This window comes from Geotrypetes seraphini, chromosome 3 (assembly GCF_902459505.1).
Source record: "Geotrypetes seraphini chromosome 3, aGeoSer1.1, whole genome shotgun sequence".
Taxonomy (NCBI): Eukaryota; Metazoa; Chordata; class Amphibia; order Gymnophiona; family Dermophiidae; genus Geotrypetes; species Geotrypetes seraphini.
Genome location: NC_047086.1, coordinates 68,856,666 through 68,884,223, shown reverse-complemented (window position 1 = coordinate 68,884,223; position 27,558 = coordinate 68,856,666). Strand labels below are relative to the sequence as shown.

Genomic DNA, 27,558 nt, shown 5'->3' with positions numbered 1-27,558 from the left:
AGAGTCTTGGCATGAGTGGAACTGAAGGATATTCATATGAAGACTCATCTCTCAACTGAAGTGGCCAGCATCTGAGCCTACTGTGAAGAAAGACCCCACATTAGGACATCTGTTCTGAGGAGACATTAAGAGGCTCGCCATGTGTGTTCTCTGCTTATGCAGCTAGAGTACTTAGTTTGGTTTACCCACCAGGACGTTGTCTTTTCTTGCCAGATAAGGTGCTCCGAAAGTCATCCTGTGAGAGATGGTCTAGCTCCACATCCTGATAGTTTTCCTAACACAGAAGGCACAAACTTGTCTCTCCTTGCTTATATATGTAATATACAGTTACCTTATTGCCTACCCAACTAGAACTTTATTGGCTGATCTATCTCTGAAAGCTTTTAAAACTAGCTACATAGCCCTTAATTCCAGAACATTTATTTGATAAAACATTTTTGGTAGGCTAGAGATCAAGTGTGTAAGCAATTTTTGTGGCTTCCCAGCCCATGATGGATACATATATGAGGACAGGAAAAATTTGAAAAAAAAAAAAAAACTTTACTAAATTTAAATCAGTCTATCAGAATAAATTCTCTTTAGAAATATGGTGGTACAAATGTTTAAGCTATGGGGGTGTGTGTCCAAGTTCATGGTAAGCATAAAGTTTATCAGGCTTGCCTCATGCTGAGATGTGCCGAGAGTTACACGTATTGTTAAGGCTGTTGAGCTCAGCCTCCAAATGCCCCAAGTTCTTTGCTGACTTTGGAGACTGTTCTGTACCATGGATACTAGGTGAAAGCCTTTGTCTCTCCAGAAAGAACCAACAGAGTAATGTCTAGAGGTGATGGGTTCAAATGGTATGTTGGATAATTTATGACTATAACATCATAAGAATTGCCACACTGGGACAGAGCAAAGGTCCATTAAGCCCAGTATCCTGTTTCCAACAGTGGCTAATCCAAATCTCAAGTAGTAAAACAGATTTTATGCTACTTATCCTAGGAATATGCAGTGGATTTCCTCAAGCCATCTCAATTACCTATGGACCCTTCAGACAAGATATCAGAACAATTTCCGATAAACAATTTACAATAAATCATAAAGGGTGAAGAACTTCCTTACGTTCGTACAGAATCTATCCCCTTTCAACTTTAGAAAGTGCCCTCTCGTTCTCCCTACCTTGGAGAGGGTCATTATCTACTAAGTTTATCCCCTTTAGTACCTTGAATGTTTCGATCATGTCCCCTCTCAATCACCTCTGTTTGAGGGAAGAGGCCCAATTTCTCTAATCTTTTGCTGTACGGCAGCTCCTCCAACCCCTTAATCATTTTAGTCGCTCTTCTCTGGACCCTTTCGAGTAGTACCGTGTCTTTCTTCATGTACAGCAACCAGTGCTGAACGTAGTATTCCAGGTGAGGGCGTACCATGGCCCGGTACAGCGGCATGATAATCTTCTCCAATCTATTCGTGATCCCCTTATTCCAAGCATTCTGTTCGCCCTTTTCGCTGCCGCTGCCGCTCAGGACTCCCAAGTCCCTTTCCTGGGAGGTCTCTCCAAGAACTGCCCCGGATATCGTGTATTTGTGCATGAGATTTTTGTTACCGGCATGCATCACTTTACATTTATCCACGTTGAGCCTCATTTGCCATGTCGATGCACATTCCTCGAGCCTGATTATGTCACGTTGCAGATCTTTGCAATCCCCCTGCGTCTTTACTACTCTGAATAGCATTGTATCATCCGCAAATTTAATCACCTTGCTCATCGCACCTATCTCCAGATTGTTTATAAAGATGTTGAATGGCACGGGTCCAAGCACCGAGTCCTGCGGCACCCCACTAGTGACGCTTTTCCAGTCCAAATATTGTCCATTTACTCCCACTCTCTGTTTCCTATGCTCCAGCCAGTTTTAAAGCCATGTGAATATTTCACCCTCAATTCCATGGCTTGCAATTTTCCGAAGTAGTGGAGCCTTATTGAACGCCTTCCGAAAATCCAGATATATAATGTCGACCGGGTTGCCCTTGTCTATCTTGCTCTTCTGCTGGCTCTGCCGAACTCATTGTTGCCAGAGACTTTAATATAACTAGTGATCCATTCACGGATTGCAAACCTCCCCGGGTGGTGCGGAGTGATAATGAGAAGATCGGAGTGAACTTCCTGCTAGGAGAACTGGGTCTTGTGGATACCTGATGTGTTTTCCATCCCGGTGAGGTGGACATCACTTTTTATTCTGGGGTGCACCATTCACACTCCCGGCTGGATTATATCTTACTTTCGTCCCATTCAGTTGGGCGGATGGTACGAACTTGCATAGTTGAGGTCCCGTTTAATGATCATGCTGCTGTTACTCTTACTTTGAAATGGCACAACCACACTCCTGACCATATATGGCGCCTCAATCCCACTCTTTACCTGGATAAGAAGTTTCACACTTACCTCACTGATATATGGGCAACATACTATGCTACCAATATGAGCGGGGAGGTGTCCAACACTGTATTCTGGGAGGCCGCGAAAGCATACCTACGGGGTAGGATTATCATATACACGGTCCTTCAGCGCTGTCAACGAGATGCGGAATTGGTGTCGCTCACTCAACAACTGCGTCTTTGTAAGGGTGACCTTCTTGCACAGCCTTCGGAGGAATCCCGTGCTACATATCAGGCCGTTCGTAAAAGGATTGATGCTTTGCTGACTGCCAAGGCCTTGACTCAAATCAATGTTTACAAGTTCCGGTTATACCAGTGGGGTAACAAGGCTGAAAAATTACTGGCGAATCTGGTGTGGCCATTCCATAAGGCGACACGCGTTTCTTGCATTCGGGAAGTCCCTCAAACTATCCGCACAGAAGAGAAAGCGATCCAGGATCAATTTGTTCGCTTTTATAAGGAGCTTTATAGTACTGGTCCTTATGATATGGCAGCATGCGACTCTTTCTTTCACGACCTTGCCCTCCCTCAGATATTGGACGCTCACCTACAGTTGCTTAATGCCCCTATTTCCTGTAAAGAGTTTATGGATGCTGTAAGGAGATTAAAACTGGCAAAGGCCCCTGGACCTGATGGTATGGGCCCTGAGTTTTCTAAAATCTTGAAACCCCAGATAGGGCCGGCACTGGTGGCTATGTATGCTGATATGCAATCTACCGGTCACATATTTCCGGAACAAAGTCATGCCCATGTTTTGGTCCTACCGAAACCGGGCCAAGATCCTGATCTGGTGGGATCTTGTTGGCCTATATCCTTGCTGAATCAGGATATGAAAATCCTCACAGCTGTCCTGGCGGGCCGGTTGGCCCAAGTGGTCCCTCTCTTGGTTCTTGTTAATCAGGTTGGATTCGTGCCTGGGCGTTTTGCCTCTTCTAACATTCTGAGGGCTTTAGTAGCGCTTTAGGAGGGTAAGAACAAAGCGGGTGATGCCCTACTAGCCAGTTTGGATGCTGAGAAAGTCTTCGACAAGGTGACCTGGTCTTACTTATTCTGGATGGTACAACAGTTTGGTATTGTGGGTCCGTTTCATCAATGGATTGTTAATCTGTATACAGCCCCTACGGCCCAACTGCTTATTAACAAACAACGTACTGAATCGTTTCGGCTGTATCAGGGTACGCAACAGGGCTGCCCGCTATCCCCGCTTTTGTTTATTTTGTCTTTAGAACCTCTGGCCCATAAAATCAGGACCAGCTCAGGTATTACAGGAATCCGGGTGGGCCCCGAGGGATGTAAAATTATGCTCTTTGCTGCTGATATGTTATTTGTGAGCAATGCCAGTGAGACGATTCCACGCCTGACTACTCTCGAGACTTTTGGCGCTTTTTCAGGCCTTTGTATCAATTTTGGTAATCTGAGGCTATGCCTGTTTCTTCCCCTCGTGCTTCACGCCAGGATCTGGGCTTTTCCATTTCAAGGAAAGGAACTCAAATATCTGGGAATCTTCCTTAGCGCGGACTGGTCTCATGTTTATAAATGCAATATTTCTGATAAACTGCAACTTTTGAAGGAGTATTGCGCTCGCTGGGGGGATTTGCTCCTCTCCTTGGCAGGTAGAATTGCCCTTGTGAAAATGGTATTGCTCCCTAAGCTGCTTTACCCTTTACAAATGAACCCTATTTGGATTCGCCGCACTGATGACTGTTCCTACCAGTCTTTTATTGGATCGTTTATCCTGCACTATAGGCAGGCGCGATCGGCTGGTGGAAGCTTACCCAACACCGAGATAGAGGTGGGTTGGCCTTGCCGGATCTTCGCCTATATAATGTCGCTGCTCTCATTCGCTGGGCCCATGAACTCTTCACCGCTGGGTCTCGTTTTGCTCTGGCAGGGCTTTTCGACTCTTGGACAGCTCCTTATACGGCGCTGGCCTGCCTCGCTTGCCCGCGGTGGAGCTGTATTCATCTTGGGATTCATTCGGTGTGGCTGACCCCCTTGAGGAAAGCGATGTCCTTGTGGTGCTTACAGATTGGAAAGGTGCAAGGCAATTGGGCCTTCCAGCAGCTTAGTCAGAGCCCTGATTTTCTGCCTGGGGTAGGGGTTCAAGGGGGTGTTGAGAAGCGGTTTGGCCAGCGTCTTTGTTTGGGTCATGTGCCATATTCGGATTCCCCGGCTCCCCATTTTAACATAAGAAGTGCCTCTGCTGGGTCAGACCCGAGGTCCATCGTGCCCAGCAGTCCGCTCATACGGCGGCCCAACAGGTCCAGGACCTGTGTATTAGTCCTCTACCACTCTATCCCCTTTTCTTTCAGAAGATTCTCCAATCCCTTCTTGAACCCTAATACCGTACTCTATCCTATCACACCCTCGGGGAGCGCATTCCAGGTGTCCACCACCCGTTGGGTGAAGAAAAACTTCCTAGCATTGGTTTTGAATTTGTCCCCTTTCAGCTTTTCCGAATGCCCTCTCGTTCTTGTAGTTTTCGAAAGTTTGAAGAATCTGTCCCTCTCCACTTTCTCTATGCCTTTCATGATCTTATAAGTCTCAGGTCATGATCTTATAAGACACAGGAGAGTCCTTGGACGTCATGTACCTGGATTTCAGCAAAGCGTTTGACAGCGTCCCACACTGCAGGCTGCTGAACAAGATGAAATCGATGGGATTAGGAGAGACTCTAACTGAATGGGTTAAAGATTGGCTTAGTGACAGACTTCAGAGGGTGGTGGTTAACGGTACCCTCTCTAAAATGTCGGAGGTGACTAGCGGAGTGCCACAGGGTTCAGTCCTGGGCCCACTCCTCTTCAACATATTCATTGGGGATCTGACTCAAGGGCTTCAAGGCAAGGTAACCTTATTCGCTGATGACGCCAAACTATGCAATATAGTAAACGGCTATAATCTACAGGATGCTATGGAGCAAGACCTGCATACTTTAGAAAGTTGGTCCTTGATCTGGCAGCTGGGCTTCAACGCCAAGAAATGTAAGGTCATGCATCTCGGTAACGAAAACCCTTGCAGAACTTACACCCTGAATGGAGAAACTTTAACTAGGACTACGGCAGAACGAGACTTAGGAGTAATCATCAGTGCTGACATGAAAGCAGCCACTCAAGTGGAGAAGGCTTCATCTAAAGCACGGCAGATGATAGGTTGTATCAAGAGAAGCTTCGTCAACAGGAAACTTGAAGTCATGATGCCATTGTACAGAGCCATGGTGAGACCTCATCTGGAATACTGTGTGCAATTCTGGAGGCCACATTACCGTAAGGATGTGCTCAGAATTGAATTGGTTCAGCGGATGGCCACCAGGATGGTCTCGGGGCTAAAGGGTCTCCCGTACGAAGAAAGACTGAGCAAATTGCAGCTCTACACTCTCGAAGAGCGTAGGGAGAGGGGAGACATGATTGAGACATTTAAGTACATCACGGGAAGGGTCGAGGTGGAAGATGATATCTTTCTTCTCAAGGGACCCTCGACCACAAGAGGACATCCGCTCAAACTCAGGGGAGGGAAGTTTCGTGGAGACGCCAGGAAGTACTTCTTCACGGAGAGAGTGATTGAGCATTGGAACAAGCTTCCAGTGCAGGTGGTCGAGGCACGCAGCATCCCAGACTTCAAGAACAAATGGGATACCTATGTGGGATCCCTACGAGGTCATGCCAAGGGATAGGGTCACTAGGACTTGAATGAGCGGGTCAGTAGAGTGACATTGAACTTCAACTTCCATCTCGTTGCCCACTCCTCTAACTTGTTCAGGTCCCTTTAGTCTGAGCAGCACTAAATAGTTTGGTGTCTGCAAATTTTATTATTTCGCACTTTGTCCCTGTTTCTATATCATTTATAAATATATTGAATAGTAGCGGTCCGAGCACCGACCCCTGCGGAACACCACTCGTGACTCTCCTCCAGTCTGAGTAGTGGCCTTTCACTCCTACCCTCTGCTTCCTCCCCGCCAACCAATTTCTGATCCATCTGTGTACATCTCCTTCCAGGTAAAAATAAACAGAAAGCTTGTCAGGATGATTCTGCTTAGTAACATAGGCTAAATGTTCATATGGCAAAGCTGAAGAAGCCACTAATTTCTGTGAGTGTATCAAAATAAGGATAATTCAAAACATCCAAAAAGAAATTTCCCCAACAGAGTAGAATCCACATTAATTCACAGTCCAAAAAGTATGAACAGCAAAAGAAAGGAAACTTTCAAAAACAAGATAAACTTCAGGGCTGTACTACTTCAGCACAAGTCAGTGCACCCGCACTGGCTTCATCAGCAGCAGAGTGCTGGTCAGACAGTGTGCTCTGTGTGGTGTTAATCTGCCATAAAATTGGCCCTCTATCCCACCACTATGAACACGGGGCTAACCCCACTGTCTGGGACTGAAAACAGTTCACTTCCCCCACCAGGGAAAACAACAAACTTCCAAAAAGGCAAACACCCCCCCCCCCCAGTATCAAAAATACAGTTCTTGCACAGTTCAAAAGAAAACTTCTTTACTCTTCAGCTGGCTTGGAAATATCCAGCACTTGCAGGCAGTTAGAAAAATCAAATTCAAAGTACTCGCTGCAACAGAGTTAGTCACTTGGTTTTCATGCAGCTTACCTCCATGGGCAGGATTTCACTAGGCAATTCAGCGTTTGTCTCAGGGTTTACTTCCAGCTCTAGTATACTCAGAGGCATTTCTTCCCCAGCCTCAATCAGTTCCATAGATTCTGGAGTTTGGCTGACATCCAGAGCTCTCAGCCCTGAGCGCTGTGGCATGTCCTGACCCTGTTCCTGCTGCTTCTGACTCTCAAGTAGCTTGTTTCTTAGGGATAGCAGTCTGCAGCCCCGCCCCAAACCCTCAGCAGGAAATGATTTCCGGGTAATAATTCTAGGCTTCAGTGGGGGATGGGAATCCTGCACTCCTGCTCCCTCTATAGGACAAAGAAGGTAATTCATCCATAGATTCAAATTGTGCTTTGAGTGGAATATGGTTTAGACTTGTGCACTGCTCTAGGGACACTCCTAGCAGGCACAGGCTGCATACCACACTCTTGATCCCTTTTTAAAGATGGGCGTAACATTGGCTATCTTCCAATCCTCTGGGATCACGCCTGTTTTCAGGGATAGATTACAAACCTGCTGTAGTAGTTCCGCTATTTCCTCCTTTAGTTCTTTCAATACTCTAGGGAGGATTCCGTCCGGGCCCGGCAATTTGTCAATTTTTAATTTTCTAACTGCCTGCATACATCTTCAAGGCTTACTTCCATGGTGTTAGTTTATCTGTTTGGGCTCCTTTGAAGATTTGCTCAGGTTCCGGTATGTTGGATGTTTCCTCTTTTGTAAATACAGACGAAAAGAACATGTTTAGTCTTTCCGCCACTTCTTTCTCCTCCTTCACCACTCCCTTCCTGTCTCCGTCATTCAGCGGTCCCACCTCCTCCCTAGCCGGCTGCTTCACTTTAACATATCTGAAGAACGGTTTGAATTGCTCCACACCACCTGGGATCTGCCCCATATGCCTTTCTTTGCCTACCTACAGTTGCGCCGTTATTATCTAGCCAATCTTAGGAGCCGGCCGGGGGCAATCAATTCCTGAAAGTGGATCAAATTTTTTTGTCCTTACCCACTGAGCTCAATTCCCTGTCTTTTTGGTATGGGACAGCGAGGACGGAGAGAGAGGACACTCAGTTCATCTCTCTGGTCTCTAACTGGTCACTGGACTTGGGGGAAGATTTCGCCTGGGGTGCTCCAAACTTGTTTCTCTAATATTTCCCGTGGAGCATGCAATGCCGCTTTGCAAGAGCTTCAATTTAAATTGCTACACCGCACTTACTTTACTATGCTGAAGGGGGTACAGGCGGGTTTATGGGACTCCATTGACTGTGTAAAATGTGGGCGCCTGCCTGGGACCTTATTGCATATGCTCACTGAGTGTCCTGCTCTGGGCACTTATCGGAATGGGGTACTGGATTTTCTGGTAAAGATCCTGGGGGTACCGGTCCAGTGGTTCCATGGGATTCTGGTTTTGGGTCATGATGCGGAGCTGAGGGACCAGGGGTTGGGAGAGGACCATCGGCGTTTCCTTTATATTGCTATCCTAGTGGCCAAGCGGGGAGTGCTCCGTGTGTGGATGGATGGGGCGGTCTCAGAGTTTGAGTTGGAAACGGTCCCTTCGAGAATTAGCTCATTGGGAGTTGCGTGGGAAGCCTGGTGGGGTCCCCTCAGCTGTATGGATTTCTCTGGGAGCAGGTCCTAGCTAAGGTTAACCTTTTGTGACACTGCACTGTTTCCACTTCTCCAGTCTCTGGGGGGGGGGGGGGGGTTCTGGTTTTCTGTAGTGGGGTTTTAAGGGTGGTTTTACATGAAAAATTGAGAAGCGAGCTCGCTGACTGTGTACATATCTCCTATCTCTCTCTGCCTTTTCTTTTTTGAGTTAGTTGCTTTACGGCTGGCACTTAGTTGGGTTTTGTTGGGTTTCACTCTTCCCCCCCCTTTTTCTGGATGGGACTTCTACGTTTGGATGTGCTGGTCCTTGCTCTCTTGCATTCGCTGTGATTCGAGATTCGCATTGTGTATTGTTTTGTTGCCTTCCCTGTACCATCTTTTTGGAAATTGACTTTAACTGTGACTGTGTTTGCACTGTCTGTGTGTTTGCTTCACAATAAAACTATGTCAAACAAAAAAAAAACAAAAATCAAAAACATGGCATCTCTCAAGTTGTTGAATAGAAGTTTTAAACAATCTTTGGGGATTTGCTCAAAGTCTAGAGCATCAAATAACTCGGCTCTCAGTTCAGACTCCAATTCCATTCTGACCGGCAGAGACTGTTCCATCCAACGAATAAATTTCATAAATGATAGGCTCTCAGGTGGACCTCCTTTTAGGTGGTAGAGGAGAGGGATACAATGGCATTCCATAAGACTCCTGGGTCAGAATAGGACCGATCTGTAAGGGCTGAGTCGAATTCTAGAGATAGGATACATCTAGATGAGTGATCTCTAGAAGCATGACACCGCTGACAGGAACGGTGACTCCGATGATAAGGTGAGCAGTTAGAGGAGCTTCTATCCCTATGCCGATCTGTTGTAGATGTAGAAGAGATGCTGGACCTAGTAGTACGATGGCAATGAGCTGTGTGTGACCTGGTACCTGAAGGCCTCGTAGAGCGATGCTCAGGCTGAGCTGGTACCAATGGAGCCGAGGGAGGAACTTGGGCCACTTGTGACTGAAGCAGCTTTTAAAAAAAATTGGTACTGGATGGACTGCATCGGTACCACAGGTGTCGGTACTGTCTTTGTTGCAGGGCATCGAAGCATTGGGAACCTCGAAGAGGCACGCCTATGAGATGAAGAGCAAGGCTGTTAACGTTGGTGCTTGGAGTGCGTTGACTGACAATGCTTGAGAGGATGCCGATGTGTTTCTAGCATGAGAATGCTTCTTAGCCTTTTTAGGCGGTGATGAAGTTGGTGGTACCACAGAAGCAGACGCCAGCGTTGACGTGGATGCAGTCAGAGAATGGTGTTTGTCCATTTAAGATGGGGTTGACATCATCGAAGCTTTGGACCAAGGCGCTGGAGATACCAGTTGTGCGGATTGGTGATTGAGATGATTCTGTTGCACCAAGAACACCAAGTACACTTCTTGAAACCAGTAGAAGAGGCTTGGACATTGAAGGAAAAATAGCAGCAGAGAGGTCGAAGGACTGAATTTTACTGGATGTTGAGTGGGCAAGAGTCTGAAAAGGGCTCAATGGCCCTGGCCTGAAAACAGGCTGAGGGGGAATGGAAGGCCCCACCCCAAAATGAAAAATGTAAAATTTATGGGAAACAAAGAGTAAAACAAAAAACAATGAAAAGAAATTTAAATGACTGGAAGGCAGGAAAAAAACAAAAAACATGTACTTGGAGAGAATCCAAATTAATGTGACTTCTTAGCACTGCTGAAAACTAAAAACGGATGGTCCCATGAGCCAACGTCAGGCAGGAAGGCACTCACCATGTGTGGCAGGGCGGTCTTGAGACTGCTGAAGAAGTTAAAGTGACAGTACATTTTTGCATTGTCCATACCGGGGCTCCATAGATGAAGTCACCCATCTGTGAGAATATGCTGCCTGCTTGTCGTGGGATAAAACCCTGACCGCTTTGCCTTCCAGATGTTTCTCCAGCATCTGCAAGGTAAGCAGAATGGCCTGTAGCTCCAGTTTATGGACCACTTCCTCTGCGATAGAATCTGTTGGCTCTGGATTAAATGCCCAAGGCAATTTCTTCCCCATTGGTTGTCAGAATGACTCAAGAGGGGATGCAAAGTGTCGCTAAGGAATTTGGTCGCAGCCACCAACATAAGTTTTTCTGAGCTTCCACTGCCCAAGCCAGAGGCTTCCAGAGCATATCCCTCTGAGAAGATCTGCAGAATAACAATGCATGCTGGAGGGAATGCATATGGGCCCTTGCCCAAGGAACCACCGCTATGGTGGCTGTCAGGGAACCTAGCACCTGGAGATAGCTCCTATGATGTGGCACCGACATTGCCAAGAAGTTTGCAATCTGTTTCATTAGTTTATTTGTGTGGCTTGGGTAGAAAAACATAGCTGCCATTTTGAAGCATATTCCCAAGTACTCCTGTTCTGAACTGCCAAGCGGCTCTTGCGGAAGTTGACAATCCATTCCAGCTGGACCACTTGAGTCACTGTTCTCTCCTTCCGTTTTGCACAGGGTCCCGATCAGCCAATCATCTAAGTAGGGATGCACTTGAATTCCCATCTTTCTGAGATGGGCCACTGCTACCACCATTACCTTGGTGAAGGTATGCGGCGCTGTTGCCATTTAAAGTGCGAAGAATTGGAAGCATCTCTTCAGAACATGGAATCTTAAGAATCTTCTATGTTCTGGATAAATTGGAATATGGAGGTAGGTTTCTTTCAAATCCAGGGAAGCCAGAAATTCTCCTGGTGCTACCGCCTGAGAAGCACTCATAATGAACACTGCACAGCTGCAGCCTATGGCGTCTCTAAGTTTAACTCCCACAGTGACTGAGATAAACTCCATCAACGCCGTTGCCTTAAACAGGCAGCATATTGTCAGGTCCTCTCCCTACTCAAGAGGGGCATCAGTCTCCTGACTTCCTGTCTCTGGGCGAGACCCCAAATCCCCCAAGAGACACAGTTCAGTCTGGGACAGTAAAGACACAGAATCCAACTTCCAGTCCCCCCAGTCTTTATCTGACTGGTCCTCTGGCTCTAGCTCAAGAATCAAAAATTACAAAGACTAAGGGATACTCAAAGTTACAGGCAAATACTTTTAAAACCAGTAAGAGGAAATATTTTTTCACTCAAGAGAAGAGTTAAGCTCTGGAACACACTGCTAGATGATGTTGCAAGAGCAGTTAATACAGCTGATTTAAAAAAAAAAAAAAAGTTTGGACAAATTCTTGGAGGAAAAGTCCATAGTCTGCTATTGAGACAGACATGGGGGAAGCCACTGCATGCCCTGGATCAGTAGAATAAAATGCTGCTACTATTTGGGTTTTTTGCAAGGTACTTGTGATCTAGATTGGCCACTGTGAAGACGGGATACTAGTCTAGATGAACCACGGGTCTGATCCAGTAAGACTGTTCTTATAAAAGATCAAGACAGGCTCTTCTTCAGCCCACAATATAAAACAAGAACAAGATGAAGCCAGAGAGAGAGAAGGCAGCAGAGGGAGAGTTGGAGGAGGGACGTGTTAAAAAAAAAAAATAGTACAACCTAACATGATCACAATCAACTCTAAAAATTATTTGTGATTATTCTTACCTTTGACAGAGGAATAAGGAAATCCAGCTTATATGACAGAATCACTCTGGTCAGTAATACCACAAATACAACATATGCAGAGTTTTCAAAATCTGTCAACTGGACCTAAGCAATTAAAAAAAACGGTTATGGACTCAACATGCCTTGTGGAAAAACAAACATACATTTAAGATCAAATACATATAAACATGTACAACATGGCAAACAAATGCACCAAAGTCACGAAAATGCAGTAATATAGTACAATTGTTGAGATGGTTGTTCGTGCATATAACTGCAAAAATTTAAGACAATTCAGAAATTAAATATGTAGATTTGCATATACAATTCCATGTGCTATAAAGTGCATACTTGCCCAAATCAAGTAAATTTTCTATGGAGCAACTGTTTTTCAACCCTAAACCATAAGAATTATCTAATGTTTAGATCTTCCGTTGGGCAGCATTCATATCAATTATTATCATCATGAGAAATCCACCTCATCTTTGTACAGAGCCAATACTTTAACTATGATCATCCATACAGATAAGAGCAACCTGTGTACAGATGTTGAAGGATGTTGGCCTGGTAAGATACATCTGTCTGGGAATGCCAGGCCCAGAGGCACCAACACAACATGCAATCTCTGCACATAAGCTCCCAGATGCTGTTTTAGCCTGCACCGGCTGCTTTAGCCTACATCATTCCCAGAGACTCAAAGGGGGCAATTTTGAAAGCCCATGTCATTAGTAATAAATGTGGGCATTTTTAGTCTGTGTAGGTTGAAGTCAGTTTGCTAAGGTGGCATCATACACTGGTTTCCTTTGAAGATAGCACAGTTACTTACCATAACAAGTGTTATCTGGGGATAGCAGGCAGATATTCTCACATGTGGGTGACATTATCCATGGAAACCTAGTAAGGACAGCTTAAAAAGTGTACTGTCACTAAGTTTTAAGAAATTTCATGACCGCCCGCAGCACACATGCGCGAGTGCCTTCCCGCCTGATGCTTGCTCGCACACCTCAGTTCTGTAATCAAGCCAAGAAGCCAACCAGGGGAGGTGGGTGGGATGTAAGAATATCTGCCTCCTATCACCGAATAACACCTGTTACGGTAAGTAACTGTGCTTTATCCTAGGACAAGCAGGCAGCATATTCTCACATGTGGGACTCCCTAGCTTACTGCAATGGGATGGAGGGAGAGTTGGCCATTAAGAGAATAAGTTTTGTAATACTGCTTGGCCGAAGTGACCGTCCCATCTGGAAAAAGATTCCAGACAGGAGCGAGACATGAATGTGTGAACTGAAGACCAGTGGCTGCTTTGCAAATTTCATCTATGGGAGTGGAAAGTAAGACTACAACAGATGCTGCCATAGCTTGGTCCTTATATGCTGTTACACGACCCCAGAGCTGCAGCCCAGCTTGAGCGTAGCAAAAGGAAATACAGGCCACTAGCCATGTGGAAATAGTTCTCTTGGTTACAGGCCGGCCCAACCTGTTAGAATCAAAGGAGATGAACAGTTGAGAACTTTCTGTGTGGAACCCTTGAGCTCTTAGAGCTGCTGCCACTACTACCAGGCACTTAGTGAACACTCTGAGAGGAAGCCAGGCCGAAGGGCAGAACTTTGTACTGAAAATGTTGATGGGCTATCTGAAACAGCAGAAATTTTCTGTGAGCAGGATGAATTGGCATATGGTTATAAGCCTCTTTTAGATCTAGAGATAATAGCCAGTCATTTTGATCTAAAGTCGATATAAAGTTTCCAGAAACAGCATTTGAAACCTTTCTTTGACTAAGAATTTGTTTAAGTCTTGGAGGTTGAGAATTGAACAAGACAATACCTGGAGTAGAACCTCTGATTTTTCTGAGAAGGGAATACTACCTCTATGGCATTTAACTGAAGCAGAGCCTCTATTTCCTGAAGAAGAAGGGATGTTTGCTGAGGGTTGAAAGAGGACTCTTGGAGGTATCATGAGAAAGTGAAGAGAGTAAGCTTCCTTGATGACTTAGAACTCATAGGTCAGTTGTTATCATAGTCGAACATTGATGGCAGAATTGTAGACGACCTCCGATAGGCTGAGGAAGAGGCTACGTACTCCATAATCACGTAAAAAGGACTGAGCAGGTTTTTGAGGAGCTGCTGCCTGAGTTTTCAGAGGCCTCTGGTTTGTTTCTTTTGCAGCAGTGGTCTAGAAAAAGAAGGTTTAGAAGTCGCCTCTGATATGCATAAAAAGGCTTAGCAGACTGTTGTGAAGTTTGAGGCTTAGTCTTTGTTCTGTCTAAAGAATTCTAATTCTTTTCATGTTGTGTCAATTTTTGCGTGGCTGCCTTGATAGAATTACTAAAATGTTTTTCACCTAAACATGGAATATTGGCGCTGTATCTTGGAGATTGATGTCCATATCAGAGACTCTTAGCCAAGATAGACGTCTTATAGCCACCGACAGAGCAGATGCTCTGGATTACATCTCAAAAGCATTGTAAGCTGATCTTGCAATATATTTTCTAGTGGGTGAAAGTGTGTGAATAGTTTGCCAATATTCTGTAAGGTGTTCTGAAGTAATATACTTTTTAAAGTCAGACAATTTCCTTACCAGATGTTTTAGATAACAGGACATGTTGAAATTGTAATTAAGGATTCTGCTTGCCAACATAGAATTCTGGTAAAGGCAACTTCCAAATTTGTCCATAGTACGGCCTTCACGCCCTGGTGGTGCTGAGGCATAAACTCCTGTACTGGAAGATTATTTTAAGGGTTGATTCCACAAGTAATGATTGATGTTGAAGTTATGGCTTATCAAACCCTGGACAAGAAATGATTTTGTAAATGGAATCTAGTTTTCTTGAAGCTATCAGATTCCGATAAAGCCGAACTACTAAATGAATACTTCTGCTCAGTCTTTACCTGCGAGGCGTTGGGATCCGGTCCACAATTGCAGACAAGGGAAAGCTCGGAAGACCCATTTCAAAATTTCGAGTTTACGCCCAGCAGCGTCTACTATGAACTATCAAGACTCAAAGTGAACAAAGCCATGGGACCAGACAAACTACATCCCAGGGTGCTTAGAGAGTTGAGTGACGTCCTAGCAGAACCGCTATCCGCGCTCTTCAAACTTTCCCTAAGTACAGGAAGAGTCCCGTTGGACTGGAAAACAGCTAACGTCATTCCACACCACAAAAAGGGATGCAGGACGGAGGCTGCGAATTACAGACCGGTGAGTCTCACATCAATAGTGAGTAAACTTATGGAAACACTAATCAAACATAAATTAGATACGATCCTGAACGAGGAAAATCTATGTGATCCCCATCAATATGGATTTACAAAGGGAAGGTCCTGCCAATCCAATCTAATCAGCTTCGTTGACTGGGTAACAAGAAAGTTGGATATGGGGGAGTCCCTGGACTTCGTGTACTTGGACTTCAGTAAAGCTTTTGATAACGTCCCACACTGCAGGTTATTGAGCAAGATGAGTTTGATGGGATTAGGTGAAACATTAACTGCATGGGTTAAAGACTGGCTTGGAGGTAGACTTCAGAGGGTGGTGGTTAACAGTACCCTTTCCGAAACGTCGGAGGTGATCAGTGGAGTGCTGCAGGGCTCGGTCTTGGGCCCGATCCTATTTAACATTTTCGTAAGAGACCTGGCTTAGGGGCTTCAAGGTAAAATTACATTATTCGCCGATGACGCCAAACTATGCAACATAGTAGGCAAAAGCACATTGCCCGACAGTATGATGCAGGACCTACTCTTACTGGAACATTGATTCTCGACTTGGCAACTAAGCTTCAATGCCAAAAAGTGTAAGGTCATGCACCTTGGCAGCAGAAATCCATGCAGAACTTACACCCTAAATGATGAGACTTAGCTAGGAATGCAGCAGAACGAGACTTAGGAGTGATCATTAGTAAAGACATGAAAACTGTCAAGCAAGTGGAAAAAGCTTCATCCAAGGCTACACAAATGATGGGTTGTATCCGTAGAAGTTTCGTCAGCTGAAAGCCCTAAGTCATAATGCCGTTTTACAGATCCATGGTAAGTCCTCATCTGGAATATTGTGTACAATTCTGGAGGACACATTACCAAAAAGATGTGCTGAGAGCCGAGTTGGTTCAGCAAATGGCCACCAGGATGGTCTTTTGCAGCTATACTCACTCGATGAACACAGAGAGAGGGGAAACATGATTGAGACGTTCAAATATATCAGGGGCCGTATCGAGGTGGAAGATAATATCTTTTTTCTTAAAGGACCCACGGCCACAAGAGGGCATCCGCTGAAAATCAGGGGCGGGAAATTTCATGACGACACCAGGAAGTATTTCTTCACCAAAAGGGTGGTAGATCATTGGAATGATCTTCCACTGCAGGTAATTGAGGCCAGCAGCGTGCCAGATTTTAAGAAAAAATGAGATAGGCATGTGGGATCTCTTAGTGGAAGAAGTTAGAGGGGTGGGTCATTAGAGTGGGCAGACTTGATGGGCCGTGGCCCTTTTCTGCTGTCATTTTCTATGTTTCCTAATTTTTGAGAAGCGTATTTTTAAGAATGCCATGTAATGATAACTTGAGCTCTTTGGGCGGCTCAAAGTTCAAAGCATCCAAGTACTCAGTGCTTTGTCCAGTATCAGCTTCCAATTTGACAGGCAGGGCTTTGCCCAGCTGCCTAATATCTGTACTGTACTGTCCAAATGTATTCCGTTGTACTGTCCAAATGTATTCCACTGTGAATGTTGACTTGTAACCTGTTCTGAGCTACTGGGAGGACGGGATAGCAATCAAAATAAATAAATAGTAAAGGAAAGTCTTTCTGGAGAAGATTTTCTGGAAGGCATTTTCTATGATGATGGTTCTGAAGGTGTGACATAAGAGTAAATCTCAGATAAAATAAAATCACCCTCCGAGTCAGATTGCAAATCTGAACCAGAGAGAAAGCTTGGAGAAGTTGTGCGTCGAGAGAATTGATGCCTAAGAGAAGTTCTTTGATGTCTTCGGTACCGATTCGATGAAGACGATGTCGAGGATCGATGAGTATCCCTTTTTCGCTTTGAAGCATGAGATAGATGCGATGATGACCTATGATGTCTTGGCAACGAACGCCGTGATGAAAAGAAAGTGTCGATGCTTCGAAATAATGTATCGATATTTCAATGTAGAACTTCGATGAGCTAGAACACAGGTGTCAAACACAAGGCCTGCCTGGCCATTTTATGCGGCCCATGGTGTGATGCTTTTCATTGCCGCCCCCGGGGGTTTTATCTTCTGGCCGGCTCTCGCCTCATTTCCGTAGTGTGCACAAAGCCGCGAGTCCCGCACCTCATCCAGCAGCATTCCCTCTGACATTGCGATGTCAGAGAGAAGGCTTCCAGTTCAGGTGCAGGACGCGCGTAGGAGCTGCTGCCTGCGGCTTTGCGCACATTGCGTCTGTCAGGAGGAGGGAGCCGGCCAGAAGATAAAATACCCGGTGGCAGCAATGAAAATACTGCATCGCACCACGGGCAGATTTGGTCCACAGGCCTTGTGTTTGACACCTGTGCTATATGACATCAATATTGTTCCCCGTTTACAGCTGGCAGCCTGGCATCATTTTCCTGACTCTTTAATGGGCCATATCACATTAAACAACATGTTAATTATACCTGGATGGTTATACGTTTTGCAAATTTTTCCGCTACTACTCTCATCTTCTCACTTGCACGCTTCACACAAGGTGCTTACTAGATTTTTGTGGCGAGGGAAGCGTGCCCATTTACCATTAAGGACTTTTTACCTCTCCAAGAATAAAGGGTGGCTTGGGGCTGTTGAGCTTATAGAGATTCTCTTGGGCTTGTGGGATGCTTCATATTGGCTAAGGGGCAGCAAGGAGAAATTAGGTTCTTACCTGCTAATTTACTTTCTTTTAGCCTCTCCAGACCGGCATAGGTTAATCTTACAAGCGGGTTATATCTCATCATGACCAGCAAGCGGAGACTGAAACAAAACTAAAATAGTACATAATAGGTGCCTTTCCCTATTCCTATCAGTCTGAGAATAGCCAAGCACAACTAAGAACTTGAAACAGAAATAAACAAGATTCCGAACAGGAGTAACAACTAATATACCGCGATGCTGTTGTAAAATGCAAAGGAGAGATCCTGGCAAGAAAATATGTCCCCACAGCTCACCAGCTATGCCAGTTGAGCCACAGCCACTGTTCTTCAAATCTCTCCGACCCTAGAAAAATATTAGAACTGCAGAAAAAAACCCCAAATCTGCACACACAACACCCACAAGAACACGACAATAGACAGGGTGGGGTCCTATGCCAGTCTGGAGAGGCTAAAAGAAAGTAAATTAACAGGTTAGAACTTAATTTATCCTTCTTTAGTAACTCTCCAGACTGGCATAGGTTAATCTTACAAGCGGGACGTACCAAAGCAGTCCCCATCATGGGTGGAACCCCCGAAGGACCAACACAAGAACATGCTCACCGAACACTGCGTCCCGACATGCCTGAATGTCCACATGGTAGTGTCTGACAAAGGAATACAAGGAAGACCAAACAGCAGCCTTACAAATATCTACTGGAGGCACTAGCGAAGACTCAGCCCAAGAAGCTGCCTGACCCCGAGTGGAATGAGCCTTGAGAAATACCGGAACAAGCTTCTTCTGAAGAAGGTATACGGAAGCAATAATCTCCTTAATCCAGTGTGCAATGGTAGCCTTGGAAGTGCCATCCCCCTTATGAGGACCCGCTAGAAGGACAAAAAAATGGTCTGATTTCCTGAACTCCTGGGTCCTCTGCACATAAGAACTAAGAACCCGACAGACATCTAGCTTGCGCAACTGTTTCTGCTCTGAAGATCCCTCCCAAGTACTCAACACTGGAAGGACCACTGCCTGACATGAAAAGAAATCATCTTTGGCAGAAAGGAAGGAACAGGCCGCAAAACGATCTGCTCCATAGAAAACTCCAGGAAGGGAGACCTACAAGAATGAGACTGCAGCTCCGAAACAAACCTAGCAGAAGTAATAGCCACCAAGAAGTCCGCCTTAACCCTTTCAGGACCATAAGGATCGTAGGCCAATTTTTGTGGTTTTGACAACATTTTTATGGTAAAAAGGGCTTGCAGATGCCAAAAAATTGATTTTTTTTGTGAAATATCATTATTTTTTTTTAAAAAAATCAAACTTCTGGCTTATGGACAGTGTGGCAAGTGAATCTTCTCGTCAATCTGGCAACGACGCTAATGAATGAATGTCGGAACCAGTTTGTTTACATAAAGGCAGTATCATATGGAATCCGTACATATCAAATTTAGAACTGTAGACTATCCCAATCAAAATTTATAGGATTTTAAAGTTATGGGACAAATATGTCCCTTGGTCCTGAAAGGGTTAAGAGTAAGGACCTTCAATGAACAGGCACTCAAAGGCTAAAAAAGGGAGCGCACCAGACCGGATCAGATTCAAATCCCAAGAAGGAACAGACGGTCACACGGGTGCCTTCAGCAATTTGCCGCCCACAAGAAGCGAACATCAGGAATGGCAGTAAGACGCTGACCCCCGTAACAACCCACGAAAGGCTGACAAGGCCACCAGTTGAACCCGGAGAGAAGACCAAACCAGACCTATGTCCAGGCCATCCTGCAAGAACTCTAAAGATGTAAGGCAGGGAAGTGTGAAGAGAGACCACACCACACGCCCCATATCAGTTCTCAAAGACATGCCTAATCCGCACATAAATCAGAGATGTGGAAAGTCTCTGGGACGCCAAGAGGGTGGAGATCACTTTATCTGAGTACCCCTTCTTACCTAGGCGTTCCCTTTCAAGAGCCAAGCCATAAGACAAAAGGGACCCGGATCGAACATGGGAATGAGGCCTCAAGTCAGCAGATCGGGCTAAAGAGGCAGAGGATCCAACACCAGATGCTGCACCAGTTAACATAACATTATACTTATAGACTGCGTTACCAAAAAGTTCTACACGGTTTACAAAAATTATAAACATTAAACACAATTGTATATTTGAATGAGTCAGCTAGTCAGGTATTTGGAGAAAAGATAGTTTTTTAGCTGTTTTCTAAAATGTCTGTAAGAAACAGCTGTGAGCAACAATGATCAAAATTCTTTTTCATGAGAAGCTGCCTGAGATGCTAAAGAGTGATTTAGGAATTTCTTGCTTTTACAATCTTTTACAGAAGGGAAATTGAACAGAGCATGAGTTTTTCTACTGCATTTGTGCATAGCTATGGAAAAACTATTAGCCAGATAAGTAGGGGCTGCACCATATCAAACCTTGTAACAAAACCAGCCCAACTTAAACAATACCCGAGCTTCCACAGGCAACCATGGCCGTCTGGGCCAATCTGGAGCCACTAGGCCCAGATGACGAACAATGCAGAGTAGAACTCTGCCCACCAATGGCCAAGGAGGGAACAACAGCCCCTCCATTGGCCATGGTTGAACCAGAGCATCCAGCCCATTGGCCTGACCATTTCTGTGACGACTGAAGAAGCGGGGTGTTTTGGCATTGACACTCGTGACCATCAGGTCATGAGGGACTGACCGCAAGACTGCACTATCAACTGAAAGGTCACATGGCTTAGATACCACTCTCCTGGATCTAGCACGTGATGACTGAGGAAGTCCGCTTGAACATTCTCCACTTCAGGTATGTGGCCGAATGTCCTGAAGATGAGACTCTGCCCAGACCATGAGCAGAGCCACCTCCTGTGCCACCTGAGTGCTCTTGATGCCCCTGACGATTGACATAGGCCACCGCCGTGGCATTGTCCGACAGAACCTTGACTGACTTGACCGTCAAGAAGGAGTGAAAGGCTAACAACGCCAGATGGACAGCTCTGGTCTCCAGAACATTGATCGACCAGAACGCCTCCTCCGTGGACTAGGTGCCCTGAGCTGAATGACCTAGACACTGAGCTCCCCAACCGAGAAGACTGGCATCCGTGAGAAGCACCATCCATTGTGCCTGATCCAGACTCGGCCCTTGAATAAGATGGGAGGTCTGGAGCCACCAATGAAGACTGCAGCGCGCCAAGCCCCTCAGAGGATCAGGGAGATCCAGACTGTGCTTCTGGGGCGACCACCTCTGAAGCAGAGCATACTGAAGAGGACGCATGTGGACCAGAGCCTACCTCACGACATCGAGGAAAGCTGCCATCGACCCCAAGACTTGGAGGGAATCCTGCACCCAAGGACACCGGGACGCCATAAGAAGGGCAAATTTGAGATTGTAATTTGCTTACCCGGGCCTCTGGGAGGTGTCGAACAGAACCCCAAGGTACTTCCAGGCCCTGAGATAGGGTCAACAGACTCTTGGAAAAGGTTGACCACCCATCCAGGGAACTGCAGAAACTCCACCACCTGAGCCGTGACCCAGGTGCTCTTCTGAGACAACTTCGTCCAAATCAACCAGTCGTCTAGGTAGGGATGCACCAGAATGCCCTCTGTCCGCAAGGTCGCTGCGACGACCACCATAACCTCGGTAAAAGTCCGTGGAGCCGTAGCCAGACCAAAAGGAAGCACACAGAACTGATAGTGTTGACCCAAAATCGCAAAGTGAAGGAAGCGCTGATGGGAAGACTGAATTGTAACATGCAAGTAGGCCTCTGTCAGATCGAGAGAAGTCAGATACTCCACCGGCTGAACCACCAGAATGACAGACCGTAGTGTCTCCATGCGAAAAGATGGAATTTTGAGAGCCCTGTTGACCCCTTTTAAATCTAAGATGGGCCGAATGGTCCCCTCCTTCTTGGGCACCACAAAGTAAATTGAGTACCTGCCAGTGCCACACTCCTGAGGGGATATTGGAACAACCACTGAGATCTAGCAAGCATAAGAACATAAGAAATGCCTCTGCTGGGTCAGACCCGAGGTCCATCGTGCCCAGCAGTCCGCTCACGCGGCGGCCCAACAGGTCCAGGACCTGTGCAGTAATCTTCTATCTATACCCCTCTATCCCCATTTCCAGTAGGAATTTGTCCAATCCTTTCTTGAACCCCAGTACCGTACTCTGCCTTATAACGTCCTCTGGAAGCGCATTCCAGGTGTCCACCACACGTTGGGTAAAGAAGAACTTCCTAGCATTTGTTTTGAATCTGTCCCCTTTCAACTTTTCCGAATGCCCTCTTGTTCTCTTATTTTCCGAAAGTTCGAAGAATCTGTCCCTCTCTACTCTCTCTATGCCCTTCATGATCTTGTAAGTCTCTATCATATCCCCTCTAAGTCTCCTCTTCTCCAGGGAAAAGAGACCCAGCTTCTCCAATCTCTCAGAATATGACAGGTTTTCCATACCTATTATCAGACGTGTTGCTCTCCTTTGAACCCTCTCGACTAACGCCATATCCTTCTTAAGATACGGCGACCAATATTGGACGCAGTACTCCAAATGCGGGCGCACCATCGCCCGATACAACGGCAGGATAACTTCTTTCGTTCTGGCTGTAATACCCTTTTTGATTATACCAAGCATTCTATTCGCTCTCTTAGCGGCCGCTGCACACTGTGCCGACGGCTTCATTGTCATGTCCACGATTACCCCCAAGTCCCTTTCCTGGGTACTCTTATTCAATAACATCCCTCCCATTGTATAGTTGTACCTCGAGTTTCTGCTCCCCACATGTAATACTTTACATTTTTCAATGTTGAACTTCATCTGCCATTTCGCCGCCCATTCTTCTAATTTGTTCAAGTCCCTTTGCAACTTTTCGCAGTCCTCTGTAGTCCGAGCTCCATTAAATAGTTTGGTGTCGTCCGCAAATTTTATTATCTCGCACTTTGTTCCTGTTTCTAGATCATCATTTATGAAGATATTAAATAGCAGCGGCCCGAGCAACGAGCCCTGCGGGACACCACTCGTGACCCTCCTCCAGTCGGAATAGTGACCCTTCACTCCTACCCTTTGTTTTCTACCCTCCAACCAGTTTCTGATCCATCTATGTACGTCTCCTTCCACCCCATGGTTCTTCAGTTTCCGGAGTAGACGTTCATGGGGCACCTTGTCAAAGGCTTTTTGGAAATCTAGATATATGATGTCTATGGGGTCTCCTTTGTCCATCCGTTTGTTGATCCCTTCGAAGAAGTGCAATAAGTTCGTTAGGCACGATCTTCCCTTGCAGAAACCATGCTGGCTGGTTATCAGAAGTTCATGTTTTTCAAAATGTTGATCGATGTTTTCTTTTATCAGTGCGTTGAAAGGTCTGGTGAAAAGCCTGCATCTTCCATGCCGCCTGACATGAAGAAGCTAGAAAATGATCTGGCAAGGAGCGGGCAAACTCCAGAGCATCCCTCTGAAAAAAGTGCACATTAAACGCCTCCTTGCAGACAGCAGGAAACTAGACGCCCTGCCACCAGCGGCAGTCCCCTCGAGAGGATCCTAGAATTCCTCAAAAGGGTCCAGGTCCTCATCCAAGCCAACATGCTTCTCCAAACACAAATCCTCATTCCAAGCCACCCTCGGGCACTTGGATGAGGGAGGAAGAAGAGGGGACGCCAAAGGCGTAGAGGGAGGCACTGCCACAGGGGGTGCGGAGGGACCCCCCACGAAACCCTCTGGGCACACACAGGACTCCCAGCCGCCTGAAAATAGGTTCTGCACAAAGCAAAAATTAAATCAGGGGAAACCCCCCCCCAGGGGTACCATGGGACTCCCTGCCACAGCAGGGGACCCAGCAGAAACCTGCCCCTGTTTTTCCAATACAGGGGGAAGGGTCACCTAGGTTGCAGACAAAATAAAGGGGCCTGCCATCAAAGATGGCAAAGATTCTGCCAAAAATAACGCCTCCAGGGCCTGTAGTGGCTGGGAAGCTTGAACTGTCCCAGCCGCTAAAGCAGGCAAGCCGGCATCAGCTGTGAGGGAATCCCCACCTGAACCGGCAGTAAGGGAATCCTTTTTACCTTTACCGTTGGCGGCTGAGGAAATCCCTCAGTGGGCGATGGGGGAAGACCGGGCTTCCCCACTGCTCCCTATTGGCTCACGAGGCATTAGCAGCAGGAGCCCTGGATGCTAGCACCCGCTGCAGACGAGGCTCCTCCGCCGCACCAGCCTATACACTGCTTGCACAGGCCGAGCACTTTTCCCTTGTAAAGTGCTCAATACTCCATAAGCGATCTAGCTAGAAGAAAAGTGCCGGTTAGTTGAAAAATACAGTAAAATACATTAAATTTAAAGGGAAAGCAATCCTTCAGACCGGCACTGCCTCAGGATTTTTTTTTTTTTTTACAGAACAGACTCCACTGGCTCTCAAAGCACTATGCCTTGTCTGAACTAGGGACAAGGCTTACTGCTGAGGCACCTCTACAAAAATTTTGGGGAGGTGGAGGAAAGGGGGGAGGGACCCAACAAGAGACCCGCCAGATATAACATTCCCGAGATCGGACGGACCCTAAAACAGGGCCCATCCAAGTTCAATCAGGCACAAAAACGGGGACTAGGATCTCTAAACAAATTCCAACAACCCTACCAAGGGAGATGGGTACAGTTCACTCACACCTGCTGGAGACTGAAAGAAGACTGATAGGAATAGGCACCTATTATGTACTATCCCAGAGTTTTGTTTCAATCTCCACATGCTGGCCATGATGAGATATAACCCGCTTGCAAGATTAACCTATGCCTGTCTGGAGAGTTGCTAAAGAAACATTTTTCAGTGGTTTTGGTTGAAATTACCATGGCTACTCCCCTGCATTTTAGTTCTTACTTACACTTGACAATACCTCCAATGGCACTTGCGATAGACCCACTGATTACAACTGGTGCAGAATGCGGCAGTCAGGCTGATTTATGGGCTGAAGAAGTTCGATCATGTAGCTCCTTCCTACTGACTCCTGCATTGGCTGCTGGTGGAGGCACGTGTGATGTTTAAGTTTGGATGTTTCTGCTTCAAGGTACTTTTCGGCCTACCCCCAGATATAACTGACCTTTTCTCTTTCTCAACCAATCAACATATGAGAGAAGCTCAAACTTGAATTTTGTTTCCTCACCAGTTAGAGGATTCATATTTATAAGACATCATCAACATCTCTTCTTATATCAGGCAGCATTATGGGGAAAAGATCTGAAACAACTACTCATGCTTGCAAATACTTATGGAGAATTTAGGAAATACCTAAAAACATATCTGTTCCTAAAGTCCGAAGGCAGCTGCACTGCACAATTTCTCCCCACAATAACTGACCGCTAAACTTTAACTCTGTTAGTACTACTCAATCTGTAACATTTCTTAATCATTGTAAACCACATAGAACTTCATGGTCCTGCGGTATATAAACTGTTATTATTATTTATTATTATCTTCTATGTTCTGTTGTATATGGTCTGGCATCAAGTGGGAAAATTAGTTGATTATACTCCAGCCACATCTCATTTGTGGCAACAAACACTTTCTACCTGGCTCCATAGACCAAGCATTCCAACGCTGGGCCCAGAGAAGGATACTATCTATCTATTTATCTCAAGTACTAACGGCACAAAGGTATATTCAGACTTAATACTTTATGCCATAAATATGGTTCGGAGAGCAAAGATATGTTTAGCTATTTACAACTGTCGCATTACATAGCTTACCTTCTGAATTTATCTATGATCAAAGAAATACAAGAGGCATTTACAGACACATATTGGCTGGATGCCCAATTGTTAGAAAGCTTATCCAGCAAATATTTGTGATAACATTTCAGTGGAACTGAGACCCAATGGTAACAGTGTGTAGGGAAATGGAATAGGGATTTAGTTTCTACTTTGTTGGATGATCAATTTTGTCAATGTATGGGTCCCCAAAGAGTGAAGTTTATGAACATACTTCTGAACGAACAACATTACAAATTTCTCTTTCGTTGTGTATACTTCACTACGTAGAGCTTATCTTGCTACCTTGAGTTAATCAGATAATTGCCCTTAATGTGTATGTCCGGATGCTTCTCTTGGACACGTTTTGGGCTTGCCAAAATGTTCCTTTGTGGACGCTATAATTGCCTCTGTTGTGCTGCTGGCGCTGTACATGGCACCCTTCTCTTTTGATGCCGTTTGGATGTTATAATATTGGGCACCCTAAATCTAGGGGTTTATAAGACTTCACTGTGCAACCCTTCTTGGCAAAAAGAGTATATTACAGTGCTGGATATTGATGACTGCACCCACCCTGGCCCAATGGCATTCCCTGATGATCATGCAAGTGTCGATGGAACGAAGTGCTATAAAGGACATGCACTCCAAATTGGGACAGCAGTTCACCACCACATGGGAACCTTTTTGAACTACACTAACATCGGTGGCTCAAAGTCGCTTACTGAACATTTACCGTATTTTCACGTAGATAACGCGCACCCGTGTAAAACGCGCACACTGGCATAGCGCGCGGAAAACACAAATTTATGTACAGAAATTTTTGTATACCGCGCACACCCGTATACCGCGCATGCTGCCCGACTCTCCAGTCGCCCGCCCCGACTCTCCTCTGGCCACTCCAACTCTTCTTTCGCCCGCCCCGACTCTCCTCTCCCCCTTGAAGTCCTGTCCCCACCCTGAAAGCCTGATGCCCCCCCCGATGTCCGATTCATCCCCCCCCCGCAGGACCGCTCGCACCCCCACCCCGAAGGACCGCTCGCACCCCCACAGCCTCCCGACCCCCCCCATCATGTAGAAGCTCCTACCAGTGTCCTGCTGCTTCCCCTCTTGCCCCGCCGACTCCCCGACACGATCGGGGCAAAAGGGAGCCCAAGCCCTCTTGCCCCGCCGACTCCCCAACTTCCCGACAATATCGGGCCAGGAGGGAGCCCAAGTCCTTCTGGCCATGGCGACCCCCTACCCCCACCCCGCACTACATTACGGGCAGGAGGGATCCCAGGCCCTCCTGCCCTCGACGCAAACCCCCCTCCCCCCAACGACCGCCCCCCCCAAGAACCTCCGACCGCCCCCCCAGCCGACCCGCGACCCCCCTGGCCGACCCCCACGACACCCCCACCCCCCTTCCCCGTACCTTTCTGTAGTTGGCCGGACAGACGGGAGCCAAACCCGCCTGTCTGGCAGGCAGCCAACGACGGAATGAGGCTGGATTGGCCCATCCGTCCCAAAGCTCCGCCTACTGGTGGGGCCTAAGGCGCCTGGGCCAATCAGAATAGACCCGGGAGCCTTAGGTCCCTCCTGGGGGCGGGGCCTTGGGCACATGGTCGGGTTGGGCCCATGTGCTTCAGGCCCCGCCCCCAGGTGGGACCTAAGGCTCCCGGGCCTATTCTGATTGGCCCAGGCACCTTAGGCCCCACCAGTAGGCGGAGCTTTGGGACAGATGGGCCAATCCGGCCTCATTCCGTCGTTGGCTGCCTGCCGGACAGGCGGGTTTGGCTCCCGTCTGTCCGGCCAACTACAGAAAGGTACGGGGAAGGGGGGTGGGGG

General features: G+C 46.5%; 1 protein-coding gene across 4 annotated transcripts in view; it reads right to left on the bottom strand.

Annotated features, from left to right (window-relative positions):
• The window catches only part of GCLC (glutamate-cysteine ligase catalytic subunit), a 251,587-nt gene that overhangs the window by 9,739 nt on the left and 214,290 nt on the right, over positions 1–27,558 (bottom strand). For all 4 annotated transcript variants that reach the window (XM_033936648.1, XM_033936647.1, XM_033936646.1 and 1 more), the window contains one exon: positions 12,190–12,294. In XM_033936648.1, the coding sequence (XP_033792539.1) occupies positions 12,190–12,294 (105 nt within the window). The remainder of the gene's footprint in view (positions 1–12,189; positions 12,295–27,558) is intronic.